The 22,258-nt window shown below is 39.0% G+C and overlaps 1 protein-coding gene across 1 annotated transcript in view; it reads left to right on the forward strand.

Annotated features, from left to right (window-relative positions):
- Positions 1-2,701: 2,701 nt before the first annotated feature.
- The window catches only part of DHX15 (DEAH-box helicase 15), a 42,107-nt gene continuing 22,550 nt past the window's right edge, over positions 2,702-22,258 (forward strand). The window contains exons 1-5 of the mRNA XM_088539947.1: positions 2,702-2,867; positions 9,008-9,356; positions 12,622-12,815; positions 13,928-14,087; positions 14,470-14,688. Of these exons, the coding sequence (XP_088396073.1) occupies positions 2,800-2,867; positions 9,008-9,356; positions 12,622-12,815; positions 13,928-14,087; positions 14,470-14,688 (990 nt within the window). The 5' untranslated portion in view covers positions 2,702-2,799. The remainder of the gene's footprint in view (positions 2,868-9,007; positions 9,357-12,621; positions 12,816-13,927; positions 14,088-14,469; positions 14,689-22,258) is intronic.

Here is a 22,258-nt window from a genome sequence, read left to right on the forward strand (position 1 = left end):
GTATGTCCACACCCAAAGCAAAGTTCTCACTGGAAGTGTCTAAGAAGATTTTGATACCACAAAGTGGTATATATATTTAACTAGGGCAGGAAATGGAGAGTAAAAGAACAGATAGTCAAGTGGCAATTAATATACACATCAGTTTCAGTAATCTAAGATATTTATTCTTGTAGATTAATATAAAAGGTTTCACAGGGAAAACAAAAAACAAGAACGCTTTTATTTAACAAATACCTTTGAAAAGGCAGAAAATATTCTTAAATATGCCCTATTTTACACATTCTTTTTATCCTTTGAGGGTTTAATGCTTATCACTTTGTCATTATGTCAATTTTGTGCTTCCTGATCTTTTTTTTTCCCCTGTTGTCTCATCTCATATTTAGGCTGTGATCCTGTAAACACTTACCTACATGCTTAATTTTGCTACTCTTAGAAATCTCTTTGAAGTTAAAAGGATTATTTGCATTAGGAAAATAAGGCATGTGTGTGCTTGCAGGATGAAGGCCTTAGATTATAAACTCTTTGGGCTAAGGGCAGGTTGTTTATTACGTAGTCACACAGCTCAGAGCACAGCTGAGCTGGGTGGAGGTTCTGTTTGGGGAGCCTGCAACTATTCTTTATACTTAGATAATTAGTACATGGGACTTCATTTTGGGGCATAGCAGCCTAGTAGTTGCTGACCCCAACTGACACTCAGAATCTTTCTCCTTTCTTTTTGTACTTGCTGGGGAGATTTAGCCACAGGATCATTTTTAGGCTGCTGAGACTTCCTCTTTTGCCACCTCTTAAAGCAGAATCTTGCCTTGGGGTTGGCAGTGTGGTAATCTGGAGCAAGATCATAAGTTTATGCAGCTGTGCCTGGGGAAGCATAATCAAGATGTGGAACACATCTTGACACTTGGGATAGAAACTGCCATAATATTTATCTTCTGGCAACTTTTAAAGTAGATATTCCATTTTTCTTGTAATGTAACTTGGAAAATGACTCTTGGCTTTGTGTGCAGAATTCAAGATCAAGATTAGGAAATATTTATTTTGGTTGATAATGCTAAGCAGGAAAATGGTATTTTTTTTACAATAGAGTCTAGAATTCCAGGAGAGATCAGGACACTATTTTGTTATATTATCCGAAATTAAAACAGGAATATGCTTTTCTATTAAAGAATATGCTAGAAGAACTTGTCTACAGTAACTATCTTAGTAATTATTGCACTGCAGAAAATCTTTGGGGCGTGCAGCTATGGGCAAATGTCCACTGGATGACCTGGCAGTACTACCAGTCACTGCTGCTGGATGCTCTTTTCTGACTACTGCTAGATTTGCTAACAGAGCTGTTAGGTGAATGCTCCCTATGAGGGTGAATGCCCTCATAGTCTGATAGAGTTAACAAAGATTAAGCAGTTAAAATAACTGAATTGTCCTGACTGCTTTTAACCTAAGTGATTAGGGAGTGTTCATGCAAGCAGTTCCATGGAGGTTGTGGTAATCTCTGACAGAAAGGTTGTGAAGGGCAATGGGGAGCAAGGCTTGCAAAGCACATGTCTTTCAACTCTGGTTTCTCTCCAGACCGTATAAACTCCTATGTATAGATGGAGAGCTATACCAATATCAGTGCTTTCAAATGGCATCTGAAAACTATTTCTGGTCTAAGTCTTGAACTTAAATCATAAGGAAGGTGCTGGGAGACCATTAAAGAGGAGGAATAGAGATGTCCAACAACTGATGTTCCCTAGCTAGCCACTAGATGTATCATGAATTATGCCTCTTAATGAAGCTGTTAGAGATTGTTTTTTATGGGCTATGTTTAAGCACCAAGGGACTGCTTTCTCCCGGCCAGACTCACCTGTGCCCTCGGAGTACAAATTCTGTAGTGTGGAAGGTTAAAATTGCGTGTGTGGGGTAGGAGATGAGGAGCACAGCACAGGGGCACAGAACCAAGTCAGAGGACTACCGTGGAACCCCTTGGAGCATGGCCTAAGTGACAGCCTTCTGCTGGCACTTCTCCCAGGGAAAAGTAATCATTGCAGCTACCTGCCAAAATCTGCAACCATACCAAAGAAACAGCACATTTGCTTGTGTGTTGTTTTGCTTTTAGGATTTGATTAAATGCAGGTGTAGCTGTGCTCGCCCTTAGAAAACGAGGACATAGCAGACAGGTCCTCCGGCGTTTCTCCTCCTTGTACCGCTTATCTTCTCACACAGGCACCAAAAGCAAATCACAAGGGAAGGGAGAAGCTGGGAACTATTTTTTTTCTGGGTTTGTGTGAGACTTACTTTCTTCGTGAAAAATATTTATAGCAATACCCACTCATGATATAGTGCAAGGGATTACACTCTTCCCCACATAGGGCTCAGGGAGCCTGTGATGGCCCCCAAGAGGCATCTGCCACTGCACTTATCGGAGGTAAACACCCTTGGAAACGCCCAGCCCAGGCGGAAAAGGCTGTTGAAACGGGGTTCACTCCTAGCGCCTGAACGGCAGCACCGGAACGGGCAGCGCTGCACAGGGCGCCGGGGAAGGCGCCTGGGGCGCCCGCACGCCAGAGGACCCCGGGGCGGCCGTTCCGACCGTTACAGCCGTTGGGCTCCGGCACGCGGGCCCGCCCCGCGCACGCGCACAACGCCCGCTCCCTTCCCCCCGCCCCTCCCCTCCGCGCTCGCGCCAGCGCCTCGCGCGGCCCCGGCGCTTCCTTCCGGCCGCCATTTTAGCGGCTGTGCCCGGCCTCGCTGCTGCTTGGCGAGCCCCGCGCGCCCAGTCCCGGCCGCTTTGCCTCGCGCCGCGCGGCCGCCGCCGCCATCATGTCCAAGCGCCATCGCCTAGACCTGGGCGACGACTACAGCTCGAGCAAGAAGCGCACCGCCGACGGGTAAGGGGCTGTGCGGCCTGCACCGCGGCGGGGGCGGGCAGCTCGGAGCGGCCCCCGCGGGGCCCGGGCGGCGGGAGGCCGCGGTGGGGGTCAGGGAGAGGGCCGGGGCGGCGCATGCCGCATGGCGGGGCCCAGCGGCGCCGCCTTGTCTGGGCAGGCCGGGCCTGAGCGCGAGGCCTGGGCTCGGCCTCTGCGGCGGGGAGGGGTGGCGGCAGCAGGATGGCGGCGGGCGGGTGGGGAGGGAGGGAGGGAGGGAAGCCGCGTGCGGCGGCGCTGGTCAGGGAAGCGGAGGAGGCCGCTGAGCTCGTCGCTGGGGCGAGCGGCGTCGCGACGGGGCCCAGGGCGCCGCGCTGCTGGGCCCGCTTGGCCGGGCGCGGCTTTGTGTGCGCTTCTCCTTGGCGCCCCCGCACTCCTCGCCTTCTCCTGGGCCGCTCTGCGTGCCCCCCGGCCCGTCGGGGGATTTCTTTCCCTTTCTGGCGTGGGAGGCCTGGCAGCTCTGGCCCTTAAGGTCATCGTGAGTCTTGTGTAGCCTGTGTAGCTAGAGCTTAGCATCATGGAAACGCTGTTCCTTTGTTAGCCGCTTTAACTCGACAATCAACGGGGGGGGGGGGGGTGGCTGGATTAACCTAAGAACTGTTTTTTTTTTTTTTTTTTAATAGGGGGCGGGGGAGGGAAAGTTATACTCCCCACTTCCATTCCCCACTAATGCGTTGAGGCTGCATAAGTTGCAGGAGCACAGAAACGTGCTTGTGCTGTTGCTTTGTATACATTTTTTTTTTCATTGCCTCCACTCTCTGTGTATATGTATGCATTTTTTCTTTGCTACCTTTTTGTGGGGGACTTTTAAAACAGACTTCTGGAATGTAAAGGACCACAAGGAAATCTGTTTGTTTAGCCTGATCTTTTGCTGTTGCTGTGAAGACTTCCCCGAATTAATTATTTTTTTCAAGCCCAACATCATTGTTTTGCACAGGAATATTTATCATGGAGAAATAAATGGCATACATTGTTACCAACTTGTACTTAAAAGTGAGCTGTAGATTTGAGGGTTGGTTTAAAAAATGTTTTTGCTCTTGAAATAGAACGTGTGTTTTCTTTCCATGTGAACTCGAGTAGTTTTTATTTTTAGTTTCTAGATTTTGATATATTTTTTTTTGTCAACTCAGTTGATTTTGTTGAACATGTTTTCTGTACGTATGTAGGAGTACTGTAATCTAATCCCTAATGATATGGGCTGGTATTTCCCTGATTTTCTTAAAGATTGTATAGTGTGTGTGTCTGTGTGTTGTGTGAGGTGTTTTTTTTGTTGTTCATTTGGTTAGGGTTTTTTTTTTTTTTTTATACTGCTCCAAGCAGTAAGGTGTATGTGTACAGACTTATGATGCATACAGATTATTGTGACATTTTCAAGTTGTGATGCAAAAACTTGAATCTGGTGCAGCTGATATTGTTGTACAGATAATCATTATTGTTTACTATTTCCTATTTGTATGGTGTAGGGTCGTGGGTTTCATTTTATTTTTTGTTGTTCTGTTGATTGCCTGCTGTCACCCTGAAGCTTTAATCTTCTAATTTTGTGCATACTGCAATCACTTCCCAGCAATAGTATAACTTTTTTATTATTACAAGTGTTTGATTTTATTGCACCTGAAGGAGGAAAAAGCAGGGGAGGGAGGCAAAAAAAAAAAAAAAAAAAAAAAAAAAGCTCTGGTGTTGCATCCCTTATCCCAACAAAGTGACATAGGACCAAGAACCAGTCCCAGTAAGCGGAGACACTGAGGTGGTTATTACTTGAGATCTTAATTCATGTAATACATGCCATACTATCCTTACATTGCCCCCGTTTATTCATAGGGTTGTTAGGTTTTACAGAGTATAGAGGGCTAAGGGAGATTCTTGTTAGTAGCAAGTATTTACATCTCTTTTGGGCAGAAAAAAATCTCTATGCAGTTTAGTTGGTTTTAAAACTGAATTAAACTGAAATTGAAGAGGTGTCTGTTCAGGGAGCTGATAGAGAAATAGTGAGGGTATTTTACTGCCCATCTAGCTGTCTAGAATAGAATATGTATCAGGGTACCCTGTATTTTTTAGTTCCTTTTTAATTGAGACCATGTATCAGTATGTGCAGTTTTGCGTGGGAGCGATGTCAGGCCAGCAGGCTTGTAATGACCAATGTAAACTAGTTAAGCAGGGGTCTAACATCTGTTTTCTTTTAGCCTTGAAATATCACCCTTCAAAAAAAAAAAAAAAAAAAAAAAACAACTTCAAGTACGTGAATTGTAGGGAAAGTCTCTAGTGTTGTAAGAATTAGTGTTTCTGATCTGTTATTTTTTTTTCTAAATTCTTTAATGTCAGTTGCTGCTGTGTAACATCAGTCTTGTGTGAATCGCGTGTCGCTCACTCTACCTTCTGTTTTCATGCATACAGAACAGAATTTCTCTTTTAACTTGTTTTTTAATCAATTACAGACTTTTGCAGTTGACAGACAGCAAAAAGGTGTTTAGTAATGGAGGTATAACACTAATGTTCTACTACATACATTTAAACTTTATATATATATATTTAGACATATTTAAACTTCAGTTACATATACACTTAGGTATATTTAAACATAAATAAGTTTTATGTTTACATAAATTTATGTTTACATAAAACTTATTTGGTCATCAGTGGTTCTAAACTTGTCTCTTAGTTTTCCCCCCCCCTTTTCATCTTGGGTCTTAGTGACTTTTGTTTCTTTTGTATTTGAATAGGTATGTATTGTGTATGAAAGCTGAGAGATGAGACTACTTAAAATTATGGATTTGAAATTTTTGTGTAAGACAAATTTGAGTAAATCAAAAACCATCTCTGAAATGATGAAAACAAGTTAAATGTGACAGCTCTTAAATGAAGAATTGTTTTTGGGGTGTGTGTGTGTGGTGTTTTTTAGAAAATTCAATAAGTTCATATGGCACCATAACATACCTGATATATATCTCAGCAGACTACAATATGAAGAATGGTTTTATCAGTCTTCAGAAGATATGAGCTGGAGTTGTTTTGTACTGCCCATCTGGAAGCACTTTTTCTACTTGCTTCAAAGTTGTTAGTGATCGGGAAGCAGACAGCTTCTTTTTTTGGAATAGAATGTCATTCTCCTTTTCCCTAGTTGATCCCAGAATCTGAATGTGTCTGCCAACTTTCAGTAATAGCAGCAAGAGGCTGGGAACTGTTTTTAGGAGAAGTGTTGTTGTAAAATGAACTGATAAATGAGAAAGGAATATTGGAGAGTAAAATCAAGGGCATCCTTTATATTATGCTTTCTGAAACCTGTTAGAAGAGCAAATTAAAAAAAAAAAAAAAAAACCTCCCTTCGTTGACCTATATTGAGGATCACCTCCATTGAGGTTTTTACCAAATTGTATTTGCATTTCAGAATCTAAGTTTATTTCCTTAAATGGAAGAGTGGGCAACTGTAAGTTAAACGATGGACACAAACAGTGCATTAACAGGACTTTCCATTCTGGATCCTATTTGCAATTGTTTACACCAGTACAGTGTTCTTGAGACTTTATCTATGTCTTAAACTCATATATTGCCATCACAAAAGAAGGCAGTGCTGCCCCCTTTCTTCTTGTACTGTAAGTGTTTGGGAGACTAGATTAGAGAACTGATCTGTATTAGAATTAATTTTAGTGGAGGCGGGCTAGGAAAGGCTAATTCTTTACAAGGCCACTGAAAAGCTCCTACCTATGTAAGGACAAGGCTGGCAACAGAAAATAGATCTGTTTATTTTTGCATGAGTGCTGACTTACATGCTTTTTTTTTTTTGCCTAAGGATAAACTCATTTATCTGAAGATAAACTCATTTTGCTCTGTAGAAGCTTCTGTCATAGAATTGTGTACTTAGTGTTACAGAATAGTCTGCTTCTGAAGGCATGTTTTTGCAGTAACTTCCTTGGTGTCTAGTCAAAGTGGGGTTTTTTTTTTGTTTGTTTGTTTTTTTTTTTAAGTATGTCTTATTCTCTTTCTACTTGCATTTTTTTCTACACAAAGTATGTACTATTAATTCTGTTGTAGGTTGCCCTGATTTTGCCATGCTTAAATTGAGTTTATAATCTTTATTTCATTTTCTTATTATGTTGTTACTGTCTCATCACACCTTTCTCTATGCCAATACCTCAGTGTACCTTCTTTTTTTTGTAAAGTTGGTTCTTAATAGCTCATTAACTTCAAAAATCCCAAATTTGATCCATCTGTCTTACTGTTCCATGAAATGTAGTATTATGAAGCTTAGTTCCTTGAATTACTACCAGAGGTAGCTTTCCTCTAGTAGTGTATAAAACTGCACTAGATTCTGCAATATTTGCCATTCTTTTTAATGTAGAAAGAGATTTATATCTTGTACAATGTTTTACAGTGTTAAAACTATGCTGGGGTTATGGTGCTTCAGATTCAAGCAAAAGCTGTTAATGAGCAGTGTTGTTGGTTTATTTTTTTAGGTAGTTCAGTGTCCAAAAACTCAGGAAAGTCTATGAAAAGTGCATTAGGACAATGACAGTCAGCAGTCTATTTTATCCTCCTTTCTTTGCCATTTTTTTCTGTTAAATATTTATAAATGTACAAAACAAAATAATAGCTATTAATGATGACAACCTTTGAAGCTATAGGATCTCAGAATGTTGATAGAATGTCTGCATAGTCTGCCTAGGTTACGTTAATTTTTACAAGAATCAGTGCTGTTTGTTCTTGATGTCTAACATATTTCGTATTTTTAGAAAATTAAATAACTTGTTGTTTGTCACCTTTCGCATGGGTAGGAATCCCAAATTAGCTTACTGGTTGTGTGCTACACAGGTTCACACTGAGCAGGGGAAGCTGTGGAGAGATGTGGTGTTCAGCAGCTTTCGCTTTGATTCTTCCTTGTAGGCATGCCTGAAACCCTGTGAACAGGGGTAGAATTTTTTACTATTAATCTTCTGATCAAAACTAGTTTAAATTAGCAGACTTAATTGCTGCAGTATTGAAGAGTTTTTTTTTCTTTATTAAAAGCATACAGCAACAGTTCTTTGGATAAAACCGGGGCTTTCTTGTGATTATCTATAATTTTAAATTGCCCATTAAATGCTAAACCAAGGACAAGTATGTAGAGACAAAAATCAACTGCCACTGAGATGAAGGCCGGAGATTGAGTTTGGATTGGATAACTATAGTGAAAATAACACTGTCCTTTTACAAGTACAGTGAAATATTTTAGTATTTCAAGATTACCTTTTTTTAATATGAGTTGTTTCTGCTTGACCAGTTTGACGTTTACTAGATTCACTTTAGCTTTATAATGCTCTTAATTTAGAAATTTGTAATATTCTGTGCTCTTAATTTAGAGAAAATGCAGCAAGTAGTTCCACTTTGTTGTGTGTGTGGTGGTGTATATGTGCATGTTTTTTTTGTGTGTGTGCGTGTGCAACTTGCTGACAACTGTTTAGGTAACAGATTTTAACCAATCATGTAGTCGTAACGATGTGATGCTACTGTTTCAGATTTGGTAACAAATAAGAATGCATACTTGCTGGTCTGAGTTTCAGATTCTGCAACCTGTAAATTGAAGTTGATTGAGTCCCAACTTCAGAGGTGGCTTTCAGCAAATAAAACTGCTAACTCATTGTGGGATGTGAGAATCAAACTTCTCTTGAGGCTCATCTGTTATCTTGAGTTACAGTTCTTGCATTTGGCAAACAATTCTGTTGGTAGGGAGGCAAAAGAGTATTTATTTCTTATTTTTCTGCAGCAACAGCAAATAGGGGCAGGAAGAATTCTGAGCAAGTCAAAGATACATTGCTAATTCTTGATAAGAAGTGAATAAAATCAAGACAGTTTGAACTGTGCCTAGACAGAACTTTTATATCGAGTAGTTATGTCCGTTGTACAGCTAACAATTGCTATGTGTCATATACAGTTATTCTGTGTCACATACTGTTATTCCTGGTAGTTGTTTGCAAGGCTATTTAAAGTATTGGACTTATATCCACTTTGTATTAGAAGCCCTAAAGTCTGTGTTTTTTTTTTTTTTTTCTTATTTTTTTTTTAATTGAGATTCATCTTCTGCCTTTGAGTACTCAAGTATCTCACTTTCTGTTGTATTTCTTAACTCACTTTAGGAAAGATCGGGACCGAGACAGGGACCGTGATGACCGTTCTAAAGATCGTGACAGGGATCGGGACAGAGACAGAGATCGTGACAGAGAAAGGGACAAGGAAAAAGATTTTCGACCTACATCAAATTCTACGTATTATGCTGCTGCTGGGATACCAGCTATAAAACCAGCAATGATTCCACACAGTATTAACCCTTTCACAAATCTACCACATACACCTCGATATTATGACATACTGAAGAAACGTCTACAACTCCCTGTCTGGGAATATAAAGATAGATTTACAGATATTTTGATTAGACATCAGTCGTTTGTCCTGGTTGGAGAGACTGGGTCTGGTAAAACAACACAGGTGAGTTTGTATTGTGATACTGCAATTTTCAATGATTGAGACTGTTGCCAACTGGGGTGTGTTAATCTTGAGTTTCTTGGAAGTGATTTTGCAGGGTACTTGATCAGGCTTGTGCAAAGCTAGGCTGGAATGTTTTGTTTTTTTTGTGGAATATAAAAGTAGGTATGAATATTTCAATGTATTTCCTTTTCACAGTCCTGTTCTCTGACCTTCTATTTCTGGTAGGCTTTGTGGTAGTTTATCCTTCTTGATAAGGAACATGGAGGCTTTAACTCTCAATAAAAGTTGATAGTTTGTGTCTGTAGTTCACTTAACTGTTTGCGTAGGTAGTAGCTGGAAATGGGGCAAAAATGTTCTGGAACTGCACACCTGTTAGTGTGTACTTAGTGTAAAAGATGAGACTTGTCTGCTCCTGTGAGACTTCTTATGGGCTGCTCTGGACTTCATAACATAGCTGGATGCTTTTCTGGATACTGTCTTTAAGTTTGTTGGAGCTGGATAAAATCATTTTTTTAATAAATTCATGAATTTGAACATCTTACCCACTAGTGATAGGGGCTCTGAGTCATGACAAATCTGTAGAGTCTTCAAACAGTAAAATATACTTGAGTTACTGGTGTAGTGGAGTCTGTTTAGAGTGGGATAAACTTGTTCAAAAATCTAATCTGTACTCTGTTTATAATTTGTGGAAAAGCAATGCAAAAAAGTTCTTTATTCTGTAACCTCATGCATTCCTTTCATCTAGGGAGAAAAACAGGTATAGATGTATAATTTATCTTTATAAATTAAAGATTATAACTAACTTGTTATAAGTCTTATGAAAATAAATTCAATCATAAAATAGATTTTGAAAGTCTGGAGGATATGAAGGACATATGTACATTAATTACCTTTTATAACTGCACCTGATACTTTCAAATTAATGTGTCCTTGCTACAAATTTCAAGAGTCAATTTCTTATTTGGGTGATACATGACAACATTCAGTGCTGCTTTTCTAACCTATCGCCTGAGACAAGGATTTTACAGAATTCTTCAGTTAAGTTTGATTGTAGTTACTTGAAATATGGTATTCTGAACATTCATGTGGAAAAATACAGTTCTTCTCTATATAAAGACAAGGTTTCTAATTGTGTGATCTGAGAATTCCGAGATCTAAAGGGTGTGCGTTTTAACACCTATGATTTAAATTTCAAATGTGTGTCACTGTCATGTAGTTCTCAAGGCATAAAGCTCTTCTAGAATTGTAGTAATTTACCTCTTTCTGAAATATCTTAAGACACCTAAGGCTTTCTAATCCTCAAAAAGGAATTGAAGCTACAGAAAGTGCATGAATCATCTTAGAAATTTGTTTCCTCTGAATTTTTATGATACTGCAGATATCACTTGAAACATTTGTGGATGCCCCTGTGGGAATGTAATTTGTAGTTGTGTGCTGTCTTAAACCTAACAGTTTTGCCTAGGGTTTTTTGATGTTTTACATTGATTTACCAGGGTAATGTAAAATTTCTTGTGTTGAGGAAGTCTTGTAATGCCCAAGACAACTCTACTGCTCAAATTTTCCTCTTGAACCAATTAAATCTGCTTCTATCTGGTGTGAAGTTGGCATTAGTTGAAAACTGCAACAAGCTGTCCTTCCTAAAGAATTTTCTCCCCGTTTTTTTGCTAGGGAAGCTCTAGATAATGTTTTGAGTTAACTGCCATCTGTAAGGCTCCTTTCCACAATGAGCTTGTGTTAGTTTCCTCCTTGTTGTTGTGGGGTGCCCAAGTATGAAGAAGCTTAGTTTGGCCGTGGAAACAAAAGAAAAGTAGACTTATAAACTTTACTGTGGAAAATTTACTGAATATATTTGAGGCCGAGACCGTTAATTTTGAAGCTTTCAGTGTTTGCAGTATCTTGATTAGTAATTTAAACTTAAACTCTGACTGTTCTCCTCAGAATATGCTCAGTACTGTAATGGTGGAATCATGCTGAATTTTTGCAAAAGGAAATTAAATACTTGGTATAATTGCAATGTGCACCACCTTTTAAGAAGCAGAAGGGCAATGTGACACCCTCTTTGTGTTAAAAGCCTGGCTTTCCTTTGACTCTTCTTTAAAAAAAAAAAAAAAAAAATGTGTTCAAGTATTTTCATATAAAGGCAAACCACTATGTATGTAGTCTCCTCTTAATCATGTTTGTTTTGGTTACAATTTGAAGATGGAAGATCTTTTGTTTAGTGTTGTTGAGATCCCCACTTTTTCAAGGAAAGACAATCACTGAAAATTGTTTTTTAGTTTAAAAGCAATAGATATGAATAATTCTGTATATTCCCAAAAGTGGTCATGGGTGAAGTGGAAAATGTAGCGTGGTTTGGTCCTTTTTTTTCCTATTTCTTTTAAAGCTGAACATGAAAGGCTTTGTGGTGATCATCTAAATCAGCCTATTCCCTTAGAGACTTTAAAGGCCTTTTTCTTTCATTTGGTCATGGCTGGAGGTTCTGCTTCTTACTTAGAAAGCCACTGTTACATTATGTATATTTCATGGTACTGTAGTGTGGCCTGGCAGACTTGCTGTTTTAAGGCTCAAGTCAGAGCTTGCTCTATTTTAAGTGAAGGCACTTCAGCTAATATAATTAGAGCTGAGATTTCCCTGGTGCTTTCTAAAGCAATTGCATTTTTCTGTGCCATGTACTTGGGAAGTTAATTGTTAGTAGCTTTAGAGCTTCTTTTGAAACATACTGTGTGTTCTGGATTGTTCATGATATTTCCAGATTCATGAGAGTAACAGAAAATTGCTGACTGACAAATATTACAGGAGTTGGACCGTTTGGTAATTTGGTAAGCTAGATATGAAAACCTGAGAGCTGAAAATTAACTAAATGGACTTTCCTAATTCATTTACTTGCCATGTTTTCTAGTTATGGCAATTTTAACATTGTTCTCCTTAAATATGTGAGGGGTAAGGGCGGGGGGGAACAGTGTTTTTAAAATGCTAAAACTTGCTAAGGCTCTTGGATACCTTTGGAGCATGGCAGCTGTTGGTCGACAGCGCTAAGGAGTTGATCTGACTGAACCTATTTATAACTTGAAAAAAATTGTACATGCTTGTATCAATGTGCTTTAACTAGTGTTGGATCCAGTTAACTGTTTTCTCTCATAATTTGGATATTTTTGTACATCTGGGTGAAACTGTAGTAGTAAATTCATTCGATGTAATCCGTAACCTTTGAATTTCATGTGCTCATTGGAAGCGCACTTGAAACTGAATTTCTTTGAATTGACAGATCCCCCAATGGTGTGTTGATTACATGCGCTCGTTACCTGGGCCGAAGAGGGGAGTAGCTTGTACCCAGCCCAGGAGAGTGGCTGCGATGAGCGTGGCCCAGAGAGTTGCTGATGAGATGGATGTAATGCTGGGCCAGGAGGTTGGTTACTCCATTCGATTTGAAGACTGCAGTAGTGCAAAAACCATTTTGAAGTAAGTATGGTAACTTACAGGTATAATGCTGCCTTCTTGTGGGAGTGTGCGTGGGGGTTATAGGGAGGGAACTGGTGCAGCCAGTTTTTGAAAGGTGTAATAGGGAGGGCAGTGAAATCTATGGACAGCCGCTCTCCATGTTTGGGTGAAGAAGGGAGAGGAAAGTTCTAGCTTAGTCTGTGAGAAACTTGACATGGGGCTTGGGGAAGATCAAAAGTGAGTTAATCCTCTCACAGAAATGCCTACATCCTGTGGATATTAGTTTTAGGTAATCCATAAAGAGGAAAGTGGCCAGAAGAGATATTTTTGGAGCAAGAAGCTACTAGAGTAGAGCTGTTCAGTGTTCGGTTTCTCCATATTAGGCATTCAGATGGCCAATAACAGATCTCCAATAAGTTCCTCAGTTGCTTATTTCAATAAGCATGGATATGGATAAATTTGGCACGTACCTGAAGTGAGTGTGCACAAGTCTGAAGTTTGAGTACAATGGTGTTTTAAGATTACTGGTTATGTAGGTAACCAGGTCCACTTAATATGCAATTTACAGATGTTCGGAATGCACAGTGTCTTACCTCATTGTTGAAGAGGTTTCCTCCTGGTGTTTTTTGAAGGGTCTTACTTCTCTGTTGCGGAGAGCGGCAATTTGTGACAAAAAGTGTTCTCTGGCTTACACAAGTAGCTGAAGGCTGGGAATAAAGTTCAGTGAAAAGGAATTGGAAGTTGAGAAGGAAAAGCAAAAAATGAGAAAAAAGTGACTTGCAGATGAAAAAGAGGAGAAGCAGTTGTAGAAACATACCTAGTTTTTCAAAATTATGTTTTTCCCTGTCTTTAATTGCAGATCTGCAAGTCTGCCAGTAGTCTGCAAGCCACTTGTAAATGTTGCAAACCTCATTTCCCCTTCCTTCTTAAAATCCCACCTGTTGTTGTGAATACTCTGCAGTATTTGCTGTTGTACATTTTTAAATTGGTTTGTTTTGCTATTAGAAATAGTACACTAGTAGTTTTCTTGTTGGAAAATTGGAAATATTTAGTTAATTAGTGAATATGTAGAGTCTTCTTCCATATCACTTGTTAGTAGAGATTTTTATTAATACTGTTTTGTGTGCATTCAGGTATATGACTGATGGTATGTTACTTCGTGAGGCAATGAATGATCCTTTGCTGGAGCGCTACGGTGTTATAATTCTTGATGAAGCCCATGAGAGAACCCTGGCTACTGATATTTTGATGGGAGTTTTGAAAGAGGTCGTAAGGCAGAGAGCCGACTTGAAGGTCAGTAATGATGAAGCCCAACAGCTTTTCCTTTGCAGTTACAGGTGTACTGAATAGGGACATCTCTGTGCTTACTACTAGCTGATTATAAAATTATCTAGTAGATGAACTGCTTTTGATTTGTTAATAACAATCTGTATTGTAAAGGTCAATTTAGGAAGATTTGTATGGAAGGAAATACTAGAAAGACTATCTTGGCTTAACCTTTCCATATGGCTTTTTTGGACCTGGGAAACCAAATTGTTGCCTTCTGAAAAAAGCATGCTTAAGTCACACCCTTAATAGTAAGGAAACACTCAACTTTTAAAATGTTTTAAGTATATAACTTCATAGATTCTTGTCAACCTTTAGAGTAACTGTCTCTTTGTCTCCAAACTCCCAGGTCATAGTTATGAGTGCTACTTTGGATGCCGGCAAGTTTCAGATCTATTTTGATAACTGTCCTCTCCTTACTATCCCGGGACGTACCCATCCTGTGGAGATATTTTATACTCCAGAACCGGAAAGGGACTACCTTGAGGCTGCCATTCGAACAGTGATCCAAATTCACATGTGTGAAGAAGAAGAAGGAGATCTCTTGCTCTTTCTTACTGGACAAGAGGTACTTTTCCCCTTTTTTATATAACTTTCTATATACAGAAATTGTTTTCAGAAGCTTCAGTAAACTGAAATGTTGAGTTGACTTTTCTTGTTCATCATTTCTTTTCTTATTCATCATTTCTAAGTGACCCGAGATTCTCTCCCTGTCATACATAAAATGCTTAAGCACCTGAAGTGTCTCTTAAGCCTTGCATAGATTATGTGTATTAATTTAAAATGAAAGTTCCTTTCTTAATCAAGTAATTCTGAATTAAGTCTAGAGTATAAATTCCAGACTTATGCTGAGTATATAAAAGTAGTACTCAAACTTTTGATTAAAAGTAGTTCTCAGTGCTTTCTGGATTGTAGAACAAAAGAATAACACTTAATTCTGTTATTTAGTCTGTTAATAGTTTCCATTTTAAAAATCTTTAATTGCTGAGTATTTTTTCTGTACTACAAATACCAGGAGTTTTACCTCAGAAGTGCACTTGGTTTGTAGGAGTTGGTAGAAAGTCACATGAGCTATTCTACAGGAGGAAACGAAATAGACTGGCTTTCTTAGTAACCTGCTTTGAAATTCTGGAAAGCTTGTGGAGGTAGATGGAGGTGGAAGAAAAAGGAAGAAAAGGGCAGGTATTGTGAAAGGTACTTGACTAGATCAACCTGAAATTCCTGTTTTCAGTAGGGAGGGGGCACTCACAAGAGTACTTGATTTTAATTGTATTTTTAGTAATTTTTGTAATAACTTTGTATTTCTTTCTCTAAATAATTTGCTCTAGTGGAGGTGCCAGTAATAAAAGCATGCGGGAGATTGAAATGCATCTCTATTTCCCCCAAAACCTTGGCATAATTACCATTTTTTACTTGCAGCCAATTTTCCTTTGTTCTGCAGAAGCTTCCTTTAGGCCCAGGAGTAGGGTTCAGCTGGGGGGAGCCAGCTGAACCTAGAATATGGCTGAATATTCAGAACCTAGAATATGGCTGTGTAATTTATTTATTTTTTTCTGGCCTCCAAGCTGATTTTAGGCAGAAATGTTCTCCAGTTCTAGAGATCTGTGTGAACAGGGTGCAGAATGAAGGAGTCCTTACTGAAAGGAGGGTGCAGGGTGAATATGACTGTCAGAAGGATGGAACTATGAAAGTGGATTTAAAAAAAAAAAAAAAAAATCTTGGATGAGAACTTATAGTTCACACTTGCATCTTTAAATTTTTTTTATATGAGGAAAAACTACAATAATCTAAACCAGAAGGTCCTTTTTAGCTGAACAGATGCTGAATGGATTGCTTCAGTCCATTAGTAGCAAAAGAAAATGCTAAAAGCAGCTAACTATTTGTTAGGAATAACCATTTCAAAATTGAACTTTTATCATGTAATCCCTGTAAAGAGCAGTCATGTCTACTTTGATTTTAAATCTTGGTATCAAGGAAATTTCAGCACAAGGGAAGAATGTTCTTGTGTTATGCCATTATTCTCCAAAAAGGGAAAGTGAGATGACCTGGATAACTGTAGGCAGAATTAGAAAATCTGATGGGAAATTTAGTTTATAAAGAAGTAAGTGTAATCTGTATTTCATTCTGTATGTTTCTCTTGGGTAATAGTTTTTTTTCAAATTTGTTTCCAGTGATTTAGCTTACAGATTATGTAGATGCATTTGAAAAGTTTGAATGTTTCAGCTGGCTAGCCTGCAGATGTCAAAGTATCTGCCTGTTGGAGTTCTGTGAAATGAATATGAGATTACTCATTTTGCCGGAGTGCGCAATCTGTGAACAAATTTCATCTGTAGTGATTTTGCACTTGTAATTCTGTGTGAAGGAGATGATAATAGTGATGAGGTATAATGTCCGCCTATCTTAGTAACATAGGCATTTATTTATTTGGAATATGTTTTCCCCAACATCCGTTTTTCCTTACAGCAAAATGCATCTTTATGCATTTAGGAGGAAAAATCCAGGATGTACTTGGAGTTTGGAAGCGCAAATCAACACTGTTGTTCGGTTACGTATTTCAAGATCTTTATTTTACTTAGGGAAGTTCTAGTGTCAGTGTTTCAGTAAGTTGAAAATATGATGTTGGTAAAATGAGTTTGTGCAGAAAAGAACTGCAAAATGTTGTTGAAGTTTCCACAGGATGCTTTGAAAATGAGCATTTAGTTTAAAGATGCACTCTTATTTTCACAAAGCACTGGAACTGTGAAAGAAAGTAGCAGAGACTTACTTTCCTAGGAGAAAACCGAAGTCAGAATTAAAAACTTAGTAGTAATGATGATATGAGGTTAAGGGAGTGTACTGGGCTGAAGCTCACACAGGTTGTATTTTTTCAGCTTCACAGGAAAGTTTTTGAGGAGCTGGGGAGCATAAACTGAAACCTCTTGCTTTTCATATGTTAGAGATGATGTCAACATGAAATATTTCAGGTAGACCAAACTAAAGATCCTGAATATTGGTTCAAGTTCTGACAAGTTCAGTCTTGCTTTCCTGGCAGAGCAGTTCTTTTGCTTTTAGTGTTTTTCTATGGAAGACAGTTTTGAGGGGGAAGGGGGAAATACTTCATTTTAAAGCATGGTTTATCTGAATCTATATTCAGGCCATCTGTAATCTGCTGAAATACTATAGCTTAAAAGGCCAGTTGGCCAGTTGTCTTGTCTGTTTTCTCATCTTACCGCATACCAATTTACTTTCCTTGCTGGGGGGAGGGAAATTGGTAAAGGCCATGCAACTTGAAGAACAAAGACAAAATGTTTTTAGAGCTGACATCCAAGCTGGATGTAGATGGCTGAACTCCCTTGGTGATGTGAGGTCTTAGGAGGAGGATTAAGGTGTCTATGACTGTTTTTGATTTTGGCAGTCTTTTTAATTTAAGTGTTCAGATTGTCTCATTTCCCCTCCTTTTGCTTCAAACAGGATAAAATTTCCTGGTGTTTTCTGTTGATTTATGGTATTATTTTTCCATTTTTTACCCCTTTTAGGGTTAAATAGTTGTGTCTGCTTGAGTCACTTATCCAAGGTGAACTTGATCTAACTAGAGTGATTTGCTGTGGTTAAAACTGTCATCTTCTATTTTAAAGTACTTTGACTGTGGAACAGTCTTGAAGTCTTGCTCATCTTGTGAGAACCTAGGGAGGGAAGTGTTCCAGATAAAGGGTCCACTAAAGGGTTTCTGAAATTCCCAAGGCTCATATTTACAGAATTGTTCTACAGAACAGAATAGGCCTAAGTACTCTGTGGCATTAATTATTCCTAAAGTGACATAATCTGTCTCCATATTTTTGGACAAACAATTTTAGAGATGTAATGGGTTAAGGTTTAAATCATCAGATGAGGCAAGTTAGATTGATGTTTGTACCTGCATGCTTCAGTTTAGGGTAATTTATCTTTTGGCTGTTGGATAACTCATTTTGTTTCGGTCGAAATTCAAGCATCATCCATGGTAGCTGGAAAACCAGTGAAAACATAGCTTGGTTCTCTTCCTGTGTGTTTTTGAAAGCTTAATCTGATAGTTGATATTGCAAAGCTTTAACAGTGTTCTCTGATTTAGGGCTCAGATGGTCCATTACAGTGTTCTCAGTCTTGAATAACTACAGTTTCTGTACTGTAGTTATGCTTAACAAGAAGTCCTGTGCTGCTATTTTTCAGCTTAGAGTTATCACCTCTATTTTAATCTGCCAGTCTTTACTATACCGACTTTCTAAGTCTTGCTTCTTTCAGGGTTTTTGTGTAGATACTGGAAATAAAATAAGTCCAAAAGGAATTGAGGATATTGGAGTGTATTGTTACCAGGTGGTAATTTAACTCAGTAACCCAGTTCCTGCTTTTCCTCTCTGGTAACTTGTTTTTTGGCCACCTCAGTTTCTCAATTTCAGTAGAACTACTTTGGTAGGTGGGAGAGGACTTGATGCAAGTGCATTGTTTGGTGCAAACTTGTGTAAAGTGTGATGCACTAATTGGATAGTACATACAACTGCTTGTATAATTCTGTGTTTTCTTGCTAGTAGCTATGCTGCACTGTGCGCACCTCACTTTCATTGCAGAAATATCAGGAAAAGAAATGAAGGTGAATTAAAATTCTACTGAACGTTCAGTTTGAGTAGTGTAATAAAGCCTTTATATTCACCAGTGGATAAGTAACACAAAATGGAACTCTGCATGATGAGCAAAATTAGTCTTTTGGTTCTGTGGTTGATTTTATATGATTTCTTAGATTAACTGGTAATATTTTTGAATCCTTACTTCTGATAGGCAAAGTTAGGGAATGTTAAGTATTAAAGAATTTAGTGAGTTGGGGAGTTATTGTTCTGTTGTTCACTTCGTCCTGAGTGTGTCTTAGCTGTGCACTCTGATGGAGCGTGAGGAAAAGGTGTGTTTCCAAATTAAACCTAAATGTTGGCAGAGACTGCTTCAAGACATGTTTGGAAGGTTTGCTGTGATTATGATTTCAAAATGAGGTGTTTTGGGAAAACTTGAGCAATCAGGGTGGTATTAATAGAAGAGTCTTGTTCACATTTTACCACTGTTTTTGTTTTGGTTAAATTACCTAGTATAAATCCAAGGAAATGGTGGGAGAATAATCGCTTTATAAGCCCATCACTGAAGGGGAAAGAAGTTAAGCCATAGAAGAGTATTATATCTGACCTGCCTGGTGTCAACTACTGGCAGCTCTTCATAGTATCTTCCTAGGTCACCTCTGTCGGGATGAAGGAAGAAGCTTCTTGGAGACCATCCTTTTGCCCTCTTTTCAGTAGTGTGACTGGGAGGCTTTATATTTACATAATGCAGTTAAGAAGAAATTTTTAGTGTGGTCGTAGTGTGTAAACAAAAATAAGGATTTAGTTCCAGAGATAACAGAGGTTAGCTCAGCTTTGCTTTCAGTTTTCAGAGCTCATGCTCTAGCTGAAGTGATGCTGTGTTTTCTGTGAGCCCAAATATGGTTATTAGGATTTTCCTCTGGGATGAGGGCTGCAAGCAATACTGGGCAGTATGAGACAGAGGAGGAGGAAGGGCCAAACTATGTGAAGATAACTTCAGGTATTAAACAGACTAACCTACAGCCAGTGCTTTCTGGGAGTACTTCAACTATTCTGAAGGAGTAAGTGGTGGTTGTCCAGTGAGCATCGATTGACATGTTCAGTACTCTTACAAAGAGTAAACACTGCTGTCAGCTTTAATACTCTGGTTCAATTCAATTCCTTTACAATGATGCATACCCGTATTAACATGATTGTAAAATTGATCTTAAACAAACAGTTTATAGGAATCATAGCAAACCTGTGAGTACTCTGAAACAGAAGTGTAGAACCTGAATGTAGTACAGACTGTAGTACAGACTTCAGCCAGAAGGATTCTGTGGGTTATGTAGCAGCCATCCTAGTGCTGATTAGGTATCTGGATCTGCAACTGTCTAGGGGGAGGGGAAACATGTTCCTTGTCTCACCTGGAAATATGCCTCATATCAGTGTGATCAGTGGCAGCTGTAGTAAAAGAACTACCTAAAGCATATTGATAACATACAGTACAGCTTACATATCTGACATAGGGGATAGCTAGAGTAAAAAAAAGTTCTACTCTTGTGCTTCATGTTACAGTATAGAAAATGGAACCTTATGTAGGCTGCTCAGTTACTGAGGCTGTCTCAGTAGCTCAGCTGCTTCTTTCGAGTGTGATGTGTACTTCACCTTTTGTCTCACCAGCCAAGAAATGATATCAGATGTCTTTGTGGAAGGATAGTCTTTAGTGGTCAAAGCACCCGTTTGGATTTAATTTTCTTTTACTACTTTCAGTTACTATGCTTCATACCTTCCCTCTGCTAATCTACAGCATTTAGCCTTTTTTCCAGAATACACATGAATGTGCATGTTTTGTGTACTTTTGCTATAGTATGTAGTACTTTTTATGGTATAGTGTGAGACTGTGTGTGCTGTTTTGGCTTTGAGTACTAGTGCCTGTAGTTACATACTAGTTAATGCTTTTTCTGTTTGTTTGTAAACCATTTCTGTGTAGTTGTAGATTCAAAATAGTGTTGACTCGTGCTTGGATGTTTAGCTGACTTAATTTCTACTAGCTGAAAAATCCTCCTAAAGAGAGGCAGGAATGCAGTAGGAGGTTTTCAGGGAAAATCAGTTGTGCCCCTTCTACCTCCCATCATCCCCCTACCTACCTCCTTGATGACTTGAGTACCCATAAAAAGTAGTTTTCTCTTGGCTTGTGTGTCTTTGGAGCTTATCCAAGCAGAATAACTCAACAGATTACGCTGTCAAGTGCGTGAGAGAACACTGAGAACTCCACATTAATATTTAAAAAGTCCTGCTGTAGAGCCCTTTTCTGCTACCTGCATCCAGTGTCCACAACCTTTCAGATGCACTGCAGGTGCTGTAAGCATATCATCAGTATGCCTTGATATAGTCAAGCAAGAGTTTTTAGGGGACTTTAATATAGGCAGTAGGCTGTTAGCTGGGATAATACTAAAGACTAGATGGAGTTGAGTATAGATTTAGTATGTTGAAAGTGTATGGAGCTTGAGATCAATGAGCTTTTGGCTAGCGTGCAACCTGTCCTCTGTGATGTATTTGCTGATTACCTCTGGCAGTTGGCTCTTCTACAGATGAATGCATTGATGCACAATTGCATTGACAACAATCTTACCGAGAGCTGTTTCTCAAATAATACTTCTAAAAGGTCCTTGGTTTCCTAAGGAACTGGCATCAAATTCACTTTAAGTTCAGCATTGCCTGTGTCTGGCACCTGTTGCACAGTAGACCTGCTTCTTTCTTTGGTTAATTCTGGAGAGGTCCTTGTACAGACACACTGGGTGGATTCAGCTCTTTCCTCTGATCCTGGCCTGGGCCCTCTTGTCAGTAACCTGATATCCTGTATCTCAGGGAGACGGAGCTTCAGGGTGCTTTTTCTAAGTTCAGTCTGTTGTTTTTAGCTCCTTTCCAAAAAGGAAATATCTTTTACATGTGGTTTGGCACAGTAATCCCTTTCAAGGGGTTGTCTAATAGACTTGAAGTAATAAAGATGGTGTGCAAATATTTAAGTTTGTAAGAAAAACTTTAATACCCCAATAATTCAAGACTTGCTCTCAGAGGATTAAAGTTAAGATTGTGCATTCAACCCAAACATATCTCCCTTGTTTTCTAGCAATGCAAAAGATTTTTTGACACTTAATACTTTAAAACTATTTTTACTATATGTGCATTTAGGTTGAGTACTACTTGATAACTTTTTGGACTGGTTTCTGACATAAATCTATTAGCGCCTTGGAAAGAGCTTTGGTGACTCTTGGTGGCTTGCATCCTCTTCTCATTGGCATGTGATGAAAGGTCCTTCGTTATCTCCTCAAATCGGCAGAGAGTAGTGGTTATATATGCACTTGTCATCTCTGTGTGGAAGTAGTTTAATGAGTTTGATTAGGGATGCTCAGGCTACATTGGGAAGCTCTAGGGAGAAAGAAACATTATCCCTACTGAAAGATGATAGGTAGCAGTGGGCTCTCAAGATGTGGGAGTGTGGTGCTCTCATTTATCACAGAGTGCCTGCTTGCCTAATATCTGAAGTTATAAACTCTCCTGCAGCTCTAGTCACTAGTGTTAAAG

The sequence above is a fragment of the Tinamus guttatus genome, unplaced genomic scaffold (genome assembly GCF_059628265.1).
Source record: "Tinamus guttatus ecotype Peru unplaced genomic scaffold, ASM5962826v1 Tinamus_guttatus_pri_ptg000052l, whole genome shotgun sequence".
NCBI lineage: Eukaryota > Metazoa > Chordata > Aves > Tinamiformes > Tinamidae > Tinamus > Tinamus guttatus.